General features: G+C 32.2%; 1 protein-coding gene across 1 annotated transcript; it reads right to left on the bottom strand.

The window, feature by feature from the left end:
• Window positions 1–5,335: 5,335 nt before the first annotated feature.
• On the bottom strand, window positions 5,336–10,262 carry LOC132722379 (uncharacterized). Its single transcript, XM_060706876.1, has one exon. The coding sequence runs from the start codon at window positions 9,986–9,988 to the stop codon at window positions 7,091–7,093; it is 2,898 nt and encodes a 965-aa protein (XP_060562859.1). The 5' UTR covers window positions 9,989–10,262; the 3' UTR covers window positions 5,336–7,090.
• Between the last annotated feature and the right edge of the window lie 2,513 nt (window positions 10,263–12,775).

The raw sequence follows: 12,775 nt of genomic DNA, 5'->3' as shown, positions 1-12,775 counted from the left end.
AAAATGAGTACAAAATAGCGATTTGACTGATTTTTATAAATCCGAAAAACCTAAACAAATTTGGTAAACTGAGAGGACATGGGATAACTTCTTACATCTGTCACATAGCACTTATCAACTGTTGGAGTGAGCTGGACTCATGAGAGTTGAAGATCTGGTAAAATTTATCTATCGTGAAACATTTTGCATTATCAAAAATTCTGTTATAAAATTTATCGAATGAAAAAAAAAACATTTATACACAATGGTGCCATACTTTTTAATTGGAAATGACCAGACTTATAGTTGATGAATGCAACATTGTTGTATATTAAATAAACAATGCCATGTAATTACGATATTCATTCATATATTAATGGGGAAGTCAAAGACTGGGATAAGGCTTGCTCGGTTATAGACTACACGTGGTCATTTAAATCCGTCATAATAGGACATCTTCATACGCAATTCATAAAAGTGAAAATTTTGAAGAAAAGAATCCGATCAACCCCTTTATTTACGTCACACATTTTTTTCTCTTTTATAGTTCTACAAAGCTGAAGTAAATAAGTTTGTTTTGGGACATTTTAAAAATTGCAATTTCATTATTTCGGATACGTAAACATAGGGTGAATATACAAATAATATTCGTGATGAAGTATCTTTTTCACCAATTATTTACATAATTTATGTTCTCTCAGCTAAGTTACAAGATAAAACAAAAGTTGAATCAGACTACATGTATACATGTACAATAAAAACAGATCATCGGGGAAATGCATTCATGAATTATAAAGAAACTGATTTGGCTGATAAAAAGTGATTGACTCGCTGGTGATAGTCAAAACACGTCATTAGCTCTTTGTACAGTGTGTTCAAATAATGCTTAAAAGAACCCTTTTCAACTGATTGCATTAAATAAAAAATAAGGGGTTAATGCGTTTGTTGAAAATACAATTCATTTTTATCTTGCACCTTTTAAAGTATGTTTTAATGTCACTGCTAACATATGCACATGATTACAACTTTGATTACAGAGACAAATGTAAAAGGAATATGCACATATACAAGTATATTGTATAAAAGGCAAGTTCTTCTATAATATACAATAAAGGTATATTTATATAATGTTTGATAATTCAATTTCCAAGTCGAAAAAACGGCCCTAAACAACTGAGAATTTTCTCAAGTAATTACTATCATTATTAACAATTGCTGAGCACTATTTCTTGATGTATACAAAATTCTGCAAGTAACAGAAGGTTACTTCGCACGGATATCTTTTCTAAAGATACTTGTTGTTTCTTCCCTCTTTGCAATTTTTCTTTCCCTTTTTTTTTTTTTTTTTTTTTTTTTGATCATTTAAATTTTGCAATTGTTTTTGTTTTGTTTTGTTTTGTTTTTTCTTCAAAATATGCGATCGGCTTTTTCACAAAGAAAAACATAAAACATATAATTTGTTGATCAGAAATGATGGCACTTTAGAGTCTGCGATATTGTAACATGCATATGTACATTAAGCATATATAAAAGGAAATACAATAGATGTTAGAACTAGCCTTTATTAAGTTAGCATTAAAAGCAATCAACTAGGTGTAGGGATCCAGTCTATTCATTATCCAGCATTATCCGGGTTCGTTCTTCCATGATAAACATGCTGAAACCAGAGTATAGGTGATGTAGTATTTCAATAACGTAATGAGATTAAAAAATATCAGGTGTTGTTAAAACGGTCGGTAGTTTTGATAAATGATAAATGTTTCAACAGCACTTTATACATGTTCATTGTTTCAACATCTAACAAGTTTCTGCCCTGCAATAAAAAAAATCAACGTTTTGTTGACAAAAAGTACTAGTTACATTTTTGACTCTTTGAGAAACAAAATAAATAGTGCTCAGCATCCTCCTTAAAATACTCACATTAAATTGTCTAGGCTTTTTGGCTGGAAATAGATCACATTTTTAATAGCTAAATTTAAATGGTTCTGTATCACCGAACGCTGTAAAGAACGAGCGCTTTGATTGGTTATACCCGCCTCAAATAATCATAAAGCAACTAACGAAATAGCTGTCTTTGGCACCCCTCTAATCGACAGGGTATCGGCCAAAATTCCTATGGCTGATAAACGTTAATGGATCGGCCGTGGGTATCAGATGATACCGTCCACACGACAAAAGCATACTTTAATATTGGGTACAATTTTATAAAAGCATCGAACGCTTAAGGTATGACCATCCTAATATGGCTCGTGGCTACGACATAGTATCTCGTTCGTACCTCTTAATTGTCTCGTTCCCACAACTTAGTAACTCGTAGCCACGACATAGTTTTTTCATGCCCACGACTTAGTACCTCGTGGCTACCACTTAATCATCTCGTTCCCATGACATAGTAACTTGTGCGCACCACTTAATTATCTCGTTCCCTGGACTTGGTAACTCGTGTCTCGTGCGCACCACTTAATTATCTCGTGCGCATTACTTAGTAACTCGTGACCACGAGATAGTATCTCATGCGCACGAGATAAAAACGCACAGATGTCATCATTGTGTCACCGTAGTATTTTAATAGGCTAGAACTACTGTTAACTACATTCAAATTAGGGCCATGAATTCAAAAATATAGGTATAAATTGGCTGAATAATTCTAAATCTGTTGACTGTTGACCATTACATTCTCTTAATGAAGCTTCAAGCGTCTGGTCTTGGTGATGACAACATAAGGTGGTTAAGGTCATATCTTTCTGAGACACAACAGCTTGTTGATGTGTCAGGTATTTGTTCTTCTACTTCAAGATAACATGTGGTGTCCCCCAGGGTTCAATCCTTGGGCCCCTCCTCTTTTTAATTTACGTCAATGACATGTTAGCGGTAGTGAAAAATAGACTGTTGTTATATGTTGATGACTCTGGAATACTTGTTTCTGGAAAAAGTTTATCTGAGGTAGAAATTTCTGTATCTGAAGATTTGTCTTCAGTAAGTCAATGGTTAATCGTTAATAAGTTATCGTTGCACTTATTTTATTGCAGTTATTCATAAGGCTAACGCCAGGTTAAAGTTCCTTTACCGTAAGCAATTTTTTCTCACACAGCATACCAAAAAACTGCTTGTCAATTCCTTAATTCGGTGTCACTTTGACTATGCCTGCTGTGTCTGGTATAATGGTTTAACCCAGGTCTTGAAAAATAAATTACAGACATCACACAATAAAATGATAAGATTTGTTCTAAACCTTGATTCCAGAGTTCATATTGGCCCTTCCCATTTTAAATCCCTTAATTGATTACCAGTTTGTAAGAGAGTTGAACAAATTATGGTATGTCATGCTTTTATGGTTAAAAACCAAATGGCCCCATAGTACTTAAGTGACTGTTTTGTTTCTCAGGTGCATTCTTATTGCACCAGACTGAGTAAAAAGGAGAGTATTGTCTTCCTAAAGTTAAAGGTTCTGGATCAAAGTCTTTTAGTTTTATTGGTGCTAAACTCTGGAACAGTCTTACAACTTGTATGACTGTAATTAACAAATTTCATCGTTTTAAGGTAGCCATCAAAAGTCAATTTTTAAGTAGCATGTAGGTCTTTTTCTTAAAATTTCTTGTAAGAAAATTTTATATGTTTTCATTTATATTTTTTTTATTGAATTATTTTTCCGCTCAGGTTTACCGTTTCATTTTTTGAAATTTGTTTTATTTATTTAATTATTTTTTTTATTAAGGCTTTAAAAACTTTCTCTTTTTTTTAATAGTGTATATGTGTGTATGGCGTGTTCTTTCCTTACATACTCATAACTGTATGATCATATTTTAGTTACTCTTAATTTACCATTTACCATGGTCCCTATGATAATAAATTCCAATAATACTTTAAACTGTGATAATTTTTAATGTAATCTTTTCTTAATATGCACGTGATTATTTTTTAATGTGATACTGACTTTTAATGAATTACATTACATCACATTTTAAATTGTGATAATTTTAAATGATACCCTTCATTAATGTGATATATCTATGTAACTATCTATGTATCTATCTATGTATCTATCTATGTATCTATGTATCTATCTAATAACAAATATGGTACCTGATATTTTCAAAGTGTAATAAAGTCAAAACTTTACGATAAAGTATTTAATATTTTACAAGATCAACCGATAAACTTTTGAAAAAAAAAAGGAGAACATATAAATCAGACATTCATTCTGGTAAATTTAAGGTATTTTTTAAATTAGGCTTTCTTGGTAGGAAAATGGTCAAACACGTGTTAAAAATGGGATGGGGTAATATTTTTTATACATATTTCATAAATTCTGAGTAGAGATAATCATTTTGCTTATGCGGATTGTAAGCTGAATGTTACATTTTGTTTCTTATCAAAATTTTATGGGAAAACATTGTTCATAAGGATGATATTGGAGATTATTTAAAGGTTCCTTATTTCTGAAAAAGGGCCCTTCTAAGACTCAATGTTAAAGTGACATTATGCCCATCCAATGGTATATAGTGAGTGAACGGGTGAAGATCAAAATAGGTTTTCATTTTGTCATTATTCCCTTCAATTTTATAATTAAGTTCACATAAACAATAAATAACTCACATATCCAAATGGAATTACATGTACTGTAAATATCCATTAGAATTTACCTATAACGCTTGGTTTATAAAAAGAGTGGGACAGTCTTTTTATATTTTAGGCAGATTTATAATTCTATCCTGAACATTTTCCACTATCAACTGTTGGTCAAACACCATTTTAACAGTCAATCTTTTGATATATAAAGTCAATTCAGCTCCACTTGACTATGAAAATATGAGCATAATGTCACTTTAAGTTCAGAAAAGTTACCATAACTCGATTTTCGTTACGGTACAGTTTGTTTAAATTTTGCATGCAGGTATCTTTAAAGTTATATATCTAAACCATGTTGCAAATTTTTCAATTCCTTATAGTACCCGTCAGGATAGTCATACCTTAAGTGAATATGCAATGCGCGCAGAGGCTGATATTATCTTTTTACCAATACGTTCATGTCATTTTAATACAACTGCATTTATATCTTTCTTTTTATATTTGTATTTTTTTACCATTTAGAATAACAGTAAATGCAATACAAATAAGAGACTGTGGCCATTTTTTATGTCAGAATAGATATTTCACTTCCTCATGCAAACTTACTTTCGTGTACCTCTAGTCACACTAAAGAAGGAAAATATTTATTCAAGTAGACGTATGTGTATCTCGTAATAAATGTCCTGTCCTTAATTTAATTTTACTTAATTAATCTGCCTGGATACTTAAGTAAAGAAAAAAATCACTTAATATAATACAAAGTTTCAATAGTTTATTTTCTCCTCAAAGTTACAACATAAAATATTACACTATGCAAATCTATATATCAGTAAAAGATAACCATTCTGTACAATGCTATAGGAGACATTCAATTCTTATCAAAATTTTAATTTTTAATAACACTTTTTACATGATAAAACTAAGATAACCCCAACTGTTCGTCAAAGAAAATAAAATAAAAACACAACACAACAACAGCAAAACACACAAAAAAAGAAAAAAGAACAACAAAAACAAGACATGTTGTTGGAAACACAAATGTTCCAAAGCAGGGTCTAGTAGAGGAGCCATGACCTTTGACTTAGTAATTTCAAGATATATCCAGGAATAATGAAATGTTCAACATATTACTGCATAGTTATTTCTAAAATCCATTCAGGAATGACAAAATTGTTGATCGGGCACGAATGTCAGTGCATTTTCATCAAATAATTTCTTTGAATGTGTGACATTGACTTGTGATGTAAATCTCTAGATCTTGCTCGCGGTGAAAATTATTGGAGGTTACAGTGAAGATTATGAAAGGGAAAATGTTGTGAGTTTTAAATGACAAATACATATTCCTTTTTATTGAAAATATATGAGTCAATCACTGATATAATGGAATAGATAAATAAAGCCATTTAGTCATCCACATACTACATAAAAATGAAAAATTACTAAAAAAACATGTTATTTAATTAAACGTTACTAAAATAAGTGAAGTAAAATTTAAAACAGTTAAAAGGGAAGAAAAAATCACGGCAAAAGATAAAATACATATTCATTTTGATATTCAAAAAACAAGAAAGCAGAAATGAAGTCTAACAAGAGCTGTTCCAGAAGCAGCCCGCTCCATTTTTCTAAGTACTTGTTAGTATGATGAAAGCAAAGTAGAAAAAAGGGCATAATTCTGTTTGGCAAACATTTTCGCTTGATATTCAACAAGTATTTAAAGTGTGACGTGAATATCTGTGATGATGGAATAGGATGAATATTTGAAAATATAAAAGGATGAAAAGGGTGATAATTTAGCAAAAAATGCTATTCAGTGTTATCTACCCTATAGAAAATACACCTTGATTTTTAAAGTGAGCAAGTGAATAGCGTTGGTAAATTCTTAGACAACTGGCCTTAACCTATTACATTTTAAAGGTCATAATGACCTTGGCCTTTGATCTTTCGACCTAAAAACAATGTTGATCTTTCAAGTTTTATACCTCAAAATTATGTGACAAGTAGAACTAATTAAATTGTATCTACTTATGAAGTTTCAATGTTATAGACTTATATTTTTTAATTAATGACCTTAAACGGAAGCCAAACCAAAAATAATAATCAACGCCAACAATACCTCCAAAATATATATTCTTAAAAAAAATGGAGCCAAAAATGGGAGATGCCGCGAAAGCAAAGTAAACATATTAATATGTGAAGGTCACTTGCAATCTATTACATTAAAAAGTTTCATTCAATCTGTTCCTTACAAATAATTAAAATTGCAACCTCTCTCCATTACTGTCTTAACCAATATTTAAGATTCAACAAAAAAAATACATGCAATTTTTTAAATAGCAAATCCATCTTGACAGATCATAATTACAACAATTGATAAAAAAAGGTTTTACAGATGTACTAAGTAGCACTGAATTTGCGTGTAAAACATAAAGATTTAATCAAGTGGCTGATTACAGAGAAGAATTTCAAAAAAAAAACAATTATAGCAATATATTACATTAAGCCGTCACATTTTAAGGCTACAGTATAAATATAATTTTCATGTTTAATCATTTTTAGTAAAAACAAATGGTTTTTGGACATAAAACGTAAGATCTGTTCTGTCGTCTTCGTTTTCAACAAAGATCAAATCGATGTCGTCGATGTGTTCGATGTTTGGTGTCTCTGTATTCTGTTCAGGGAAAAATTTCGTGCTTTCGTCTGGACCATCATTATTTTTATCTATATCTGAGTCGGCAGCAGTTGGACTTCCACTATTAGCAACCGAATCATCACTTTGTTTAGATGAATCACCATCGATACAATTTGTATTGGATATTTGGTCTGGGTCAGGTTTCAAACAAATGTCAACAAAATTCCATCTTTCAGAATACTCCTGTACTGCATTTTCAAACAAATATTGCCATTGGAGGTCTGAACTGTCAACACTTGGAGTCTCATGAGATCTAAAAAGGATTCGTCGCAAAAACAATGGTATGAGACCACTTCCTAAAGCAGCTATCGTCTGCCCACCAGTAGATATATTTTGCACTTTACCAAACGCCATTATGATAACAAAAACAAACGCAAGGAAAATGACAATTAAAGAAAAATCAAAAGCAGCTTTAAAGTAGAGCATATGAACTGACCCAGGACATAGATTATGAGGTAAATTTGCCATTTTGAAAAGAAATGACTTTGGTATAAAGATAAAGTCTGATTTATCCATAAAAAGCACAAGTCGTGGAATATTTAACTTCAAAAACCCTTCCGATCCAAGTGAGAATAGGTTTCTTCTTGTATTTTCTTGTGACCTAGTATTATGTTCAACAGGTTTTCGCATAAATGGAAACAATATATTTTCTGTTTTCTTTGGTTTCCGACCTTTCAGAGTATATTTTTTCATGTTTTCTGCTTGCCGATTTTTTCCTGGTATAGTAAATACAGTATTTTCCTGTTCTGCTTCTGATAAAGATGCTACATTTTGTAGACTTTCTCCAACCATAGTTTTTAATTTTGCAATAACAGTATTGTTGTAAGACACATACCGATTGTAGACGCCCTTAAAGCATTCATGCCCGTAGAGAACCACAAGAAAGATCAAAGAGGCATATTTAAGTGACACATATGGATTCAGTATAAAACCAACTAATATGTATATTGACAATTCAACATAAAAAGACAAACATTCCATAACAAGTACAAGGGAAAGCAATAGAATCAAAACTACTATGAAAACAAGCAATATCCCACTGCATAATTTATTTCCCGGCTGGTTAGATGTGTTCTTATTTTCTGGCTCCTTGAAATTAATGATAATTTGTCCGATAAGACTGAAAGTTGGAATTAATTCAATTGAAAGTGGTATGCATATTACGACAAACCAAAACGGAAAAATTAAGAGACCAGCTATACCTGTTTTATTTAAGAGCCATACTGATTTTCCAATATATGTACTACATAGTTCACTTTTATTTGTAAGTCGCATGTCGCGAATACTCTTACGTAAGATGTATTTTATGTCTTCTTTTGTTTTTTCTAGAATTACACATTTGTAGAAGAAAATAACCGCCGATAATATTAAGGAGTATATGATGATTACTATAAACCACAAATCTGAAGACAACGCATATGTTATAGGATATTCCAATTTATCTCTGATAGCTGTATACATGCTTAAATTTCGCCCTTTCATCAGTTCCATTTGTTCTCGTACAGATGTCCGCTCAATTAAGAAATAGCTCAATAGCCTTAATTCAAATGGTAAAAACAAAACAAGGACCATAATAAATACCATAAAACCCTGCATGCACTTATTCCAAGAAAGGTTACAATTACAGCAACGCGGAAAAACATCCCCTTTGCAATAGTCATCTCCTTTGTTTATTACATGGCGTAACTTACAGCGTCCAATGAAATTACTCAAAAACCCCAAAACACTCACTGGGGCACACCCTTCTCCTATTATATTACTATTTCGCACAGAAATAAGAATTTCTTCAATACCAAACGTATATTTCTTATTTACTTCTGTAACCTTTTCTTTGACTTGTTTTTTAAATTGTGCCATACTTGTAAATGACTGTATCTTGGCTTTCACAAACCTTTCCGCCTTTACACCCTCTATACCTGTCATCTTCATAATATTTATTTTGTAATCTTCATTCCCCGTCATATCGTATACATGATAATCGTGATATACATTTTTGGCTTCATAAACATAGTAAGGAATAAAAAGTGGAAAGCAGAAAATGCTGATCCATTTAAGAATCGAAATAGACAGAAATAAGATCCGCATGAGATTGCTCTTTTCGATAACAGAACATTCTTGATTCTTTGAGTATTTCTCGTGACAACACACATAAACAGTTTGACCGACATTTCCATGCGTTTTCACATGTCTGTTGCAAATTTCAGCCTCATCAAGTAATAATTGTCCTTTTGGTTCAAAATTCCTTAGGAATAAATGTCTAAGGCTATTTTCAATTTCTTCATAGGATTTGTCTTTCAGACAGTCGGCTGGACTTTGACCCAATGTTAAGTCCGCATCCACAACGCCTAGACCAAGTGCCTTTATCGATATTGTAATAAAATATTCTTTTAGCAAAAGCATCCTTTGACCAGTAACGCTTGTTATGATAGTCCAGTCATATGGTCGGAACATGTGGCCGCTTTTTTTTATTTGACTAAATGGTCCGTTACTTCCCTCAAATTCAATCGATATTTTAACAAGAGCGTAACCTCCGTTCACAAGTTCAGCAATATTTTCCTTTTCATCCAAATATTTTGGATATAGTGAGCAGTTTGTCATTGTCGTCAGCATATTTGTATTAGTATCTCCATTATTTTTACTTTCTAACGCAAGTGAAACATTTCCGACAGAATAAGAAAAACAACCACATGAGAAGAAACATTCTATAAGATAGAACATAGTTATTACAGCCTGAATACTATTATTAAACATATTTACTCTAGGGCTGTTGTTTGTTTAACTCCAGTTTTTATATAGTTTAACTTTGATAATCCTTTGTAATTTTAATAGTTGATTTATGTTCCTTTTTGATTAATTGATCACTTCAAAATTATGGTTCCGAGAACATACATTAAAACCAAAAGGAACAAAATTTACCACTTATGACTTAATTCCTCGCGTTACTCTTGTAATATACTTCAAATGTAAATTCTTTCTACCAAATAGAAATAAATCAATGTGCATAATGTGCACAAAAAGAAAATATCTTTACAAATCTATAATATCAAATTTTGATCTTTTAAAATAAAGTGGTGCACTTGGTATATGTAATATGATACTGTTTGTTATGTCACACTAACTTGTTTCAACTTGAATGAAACCGGGAAAAATAAAGACACGTGCTGCCTTTACAATGAATAGTCTCATTTCTTAAAGTCAAATGTTTACAAAGTCGTATTTTAACTCCATACAAAATACTAAAATCATTGTTATTGTTTTTACAGAAGAAGAAAATAGGTTTCGCTTTATTGCCAGCGAGTACTTATTTTCGTAATTTGCAACAGGACACCAAAAAAGCATTTTAGGCTGAATAAGAGTAAAATCTATAAAAACTAGAACTGTGTCCAAAGGACACGGTTGCCCCCGCTGACAACACATATATGGTATATAGTGAAAAAATCAACAAAGGGCCATAATTCTATTAAATTTGGTCGCAGCAAAAATGTCTTCCTTTACTTCAATCTACACATTAAGGTTGTTCATCCCTGCAAGTTTAAGCAAAATCTGCCATCTGGTTTAAGAGGAGTTGCGTCACAAAATTTCTATATGGTATATAGTGAAAAAATCAACAAAGGGCCATAATTCTGTTAAATTTGGTCGCAGCAAAAATTCCTTCCTTAACTACCATCTACACATTAAGGTTGTTCATCCCTGCAAGATTAAGCAAAATCTGCCACCCAGTTTTAGAGGAGTTGCGTTCACAAAATTTCTACATAGTATATAGTGAAAATATCAACAAAGGGCCATAATTCTGTTAAATTTGGTCGCAGCGAAAATTCCTTCCTTTACTACCATCTACACATTAAGGTTGTTCATCCTTGGAAGTTTAAGCAAAATCTGCCATCCGGTTTAAGAGGAGTTGCGTTCACAAGATTTCGGGACGTACGGACGGACAGACGTACGGAAGGACGGACGGACAGACGGACGGACAAGTGCAACGCTATATGCTCCCACTTTGTGGGAGCATAAAAATACCACAACATTTCAAACAGAGAATATAACAGGTATATTTGAATTCAATGCGCTACAATAAATAAAACTGAAGTAGGGAACCATGTTTAGTCGAAATATGCCCTGATTCATGAGCAGACAATGCAAGCAAATATGTGTAGTTAATTCAAATATAAATTCACCCCTGATATTGCTAAATCGTTTAAAACTCGATAAATCAGGACTCCCTATAAGTCTGCTGCAACAATTACATCTCACTGCAATGACGGATATTCGTCGTGATGTTTTTTGTTGTTGCTGTTGTTATTGTTGTTATTGTTTTTTTTTTGTTGTTGTTGTTTTTTTTTTTTTTTTTTTGCTTGTTTTTTTTTTTTTTTTTGGCTGTAAAGTAGTTAAGTGTTAAAGGATATTGTTTTCCCGCCTTAATTGCGAATTATGACAACGATCCTTTTATCATCCACATGTGCCGCTTTTGCGTCTTTGTAAAAAGTTATTGCATGGCCGTCCATATAATTTAACGTGACGTCATTTAAATTATAAAAACATTACATTATATACGCGCTAAATATATGCGTTACCATGTAAGCGCGTCAATAAAAAGTGAGTGATTCTTTTTTACTGTAAATAGTTCTCATTTGCATATAAGATAAATAAAATATTTTATTCGTGTATTTTGACACAAGAAACATCCGGTTAACAAAGTGTGATTATTTCCCCCCCCCCCCCCACCCCTGCCCGACAAAAAATGCAATCACAGAAAATGGGAATGATATGTTCGGTCTTTGTGGACAATTTGATCCAATTTAATTGTTCTGTTAAATACAGAGGTGCTCTGTCAATGAGCAACAGCTACTAATGAAAGAAAGTATCTTGAATTCAATCCTTGCTTTCACCGGCAACCAATGTAAGCCTTGCAATGTAGGTCGAAATTTCGAGTTAATGAGTCAAATTTCGGGTTAATAAGTCGAAATTTCGAGTCACGTAAGTCAAAATCTCGAGTTACTTAGTCGAAATTTCGAGTTTATAATTCGAAATTTCGAGTCAGTAAGTCGAAATTTCGAGTTAGTAAGTCAAAAATTCGAGTAAGTTACTCGAAATTCCGAGTTAGTAACTCGAAATTTCGAGTTGATAAAAACACACACATGGCACTTATGCTCTTCCGTACAATATTTATTTAATTATACTGTACGAGCCTTAAGATCTATATGTAGTTAATATCCTCTATTACTTAAGCAGGGAAGGATACATAGTGGTACAGGTTTCTACCTTTCGTCACATGAATAATAACATGATAGCTGTTAGGTTCTCTTCTTTCTAAAAACTCTACCTAAATGAAACTGAAAGTTTTATGTCTTCGCCACAGCTTAATTCTAGGTTTATCTACATACCTCAATACACCGTAATCTCGAGGATCTCGATTTAACCCTTTCACTGCTAAAACTGGGTTAGCACCAGCTAAGAGCCAAGCCTGTTTGCATCTCCATGCAGTCTGAACAAGCTCTCTTCTTTTGGCTGACTTACATAATTTTCATCTTGATTTCCGAATAT

Source organism: Ruditapes philippinarum, unplaced genomic scaffold (assembly GCF_026571515.1).
Source record: "Ruditapes philippinarum isolate M1 unplaced genomic scaffold, ASM2657151v2 ctg2596_1_1_1_1, whole genome shotgun sequence".
Taxonomy (NCBI): domain Eukaryota; kingdom Metazoa; phylum Mollusca; class Bivalvia; order Venerida; family Veneridae; genus Ruditapes; species Ruditapes philippinarum.
This window is presented reverse-complemented; position numbering and strand designations above follow the sequence as displayed.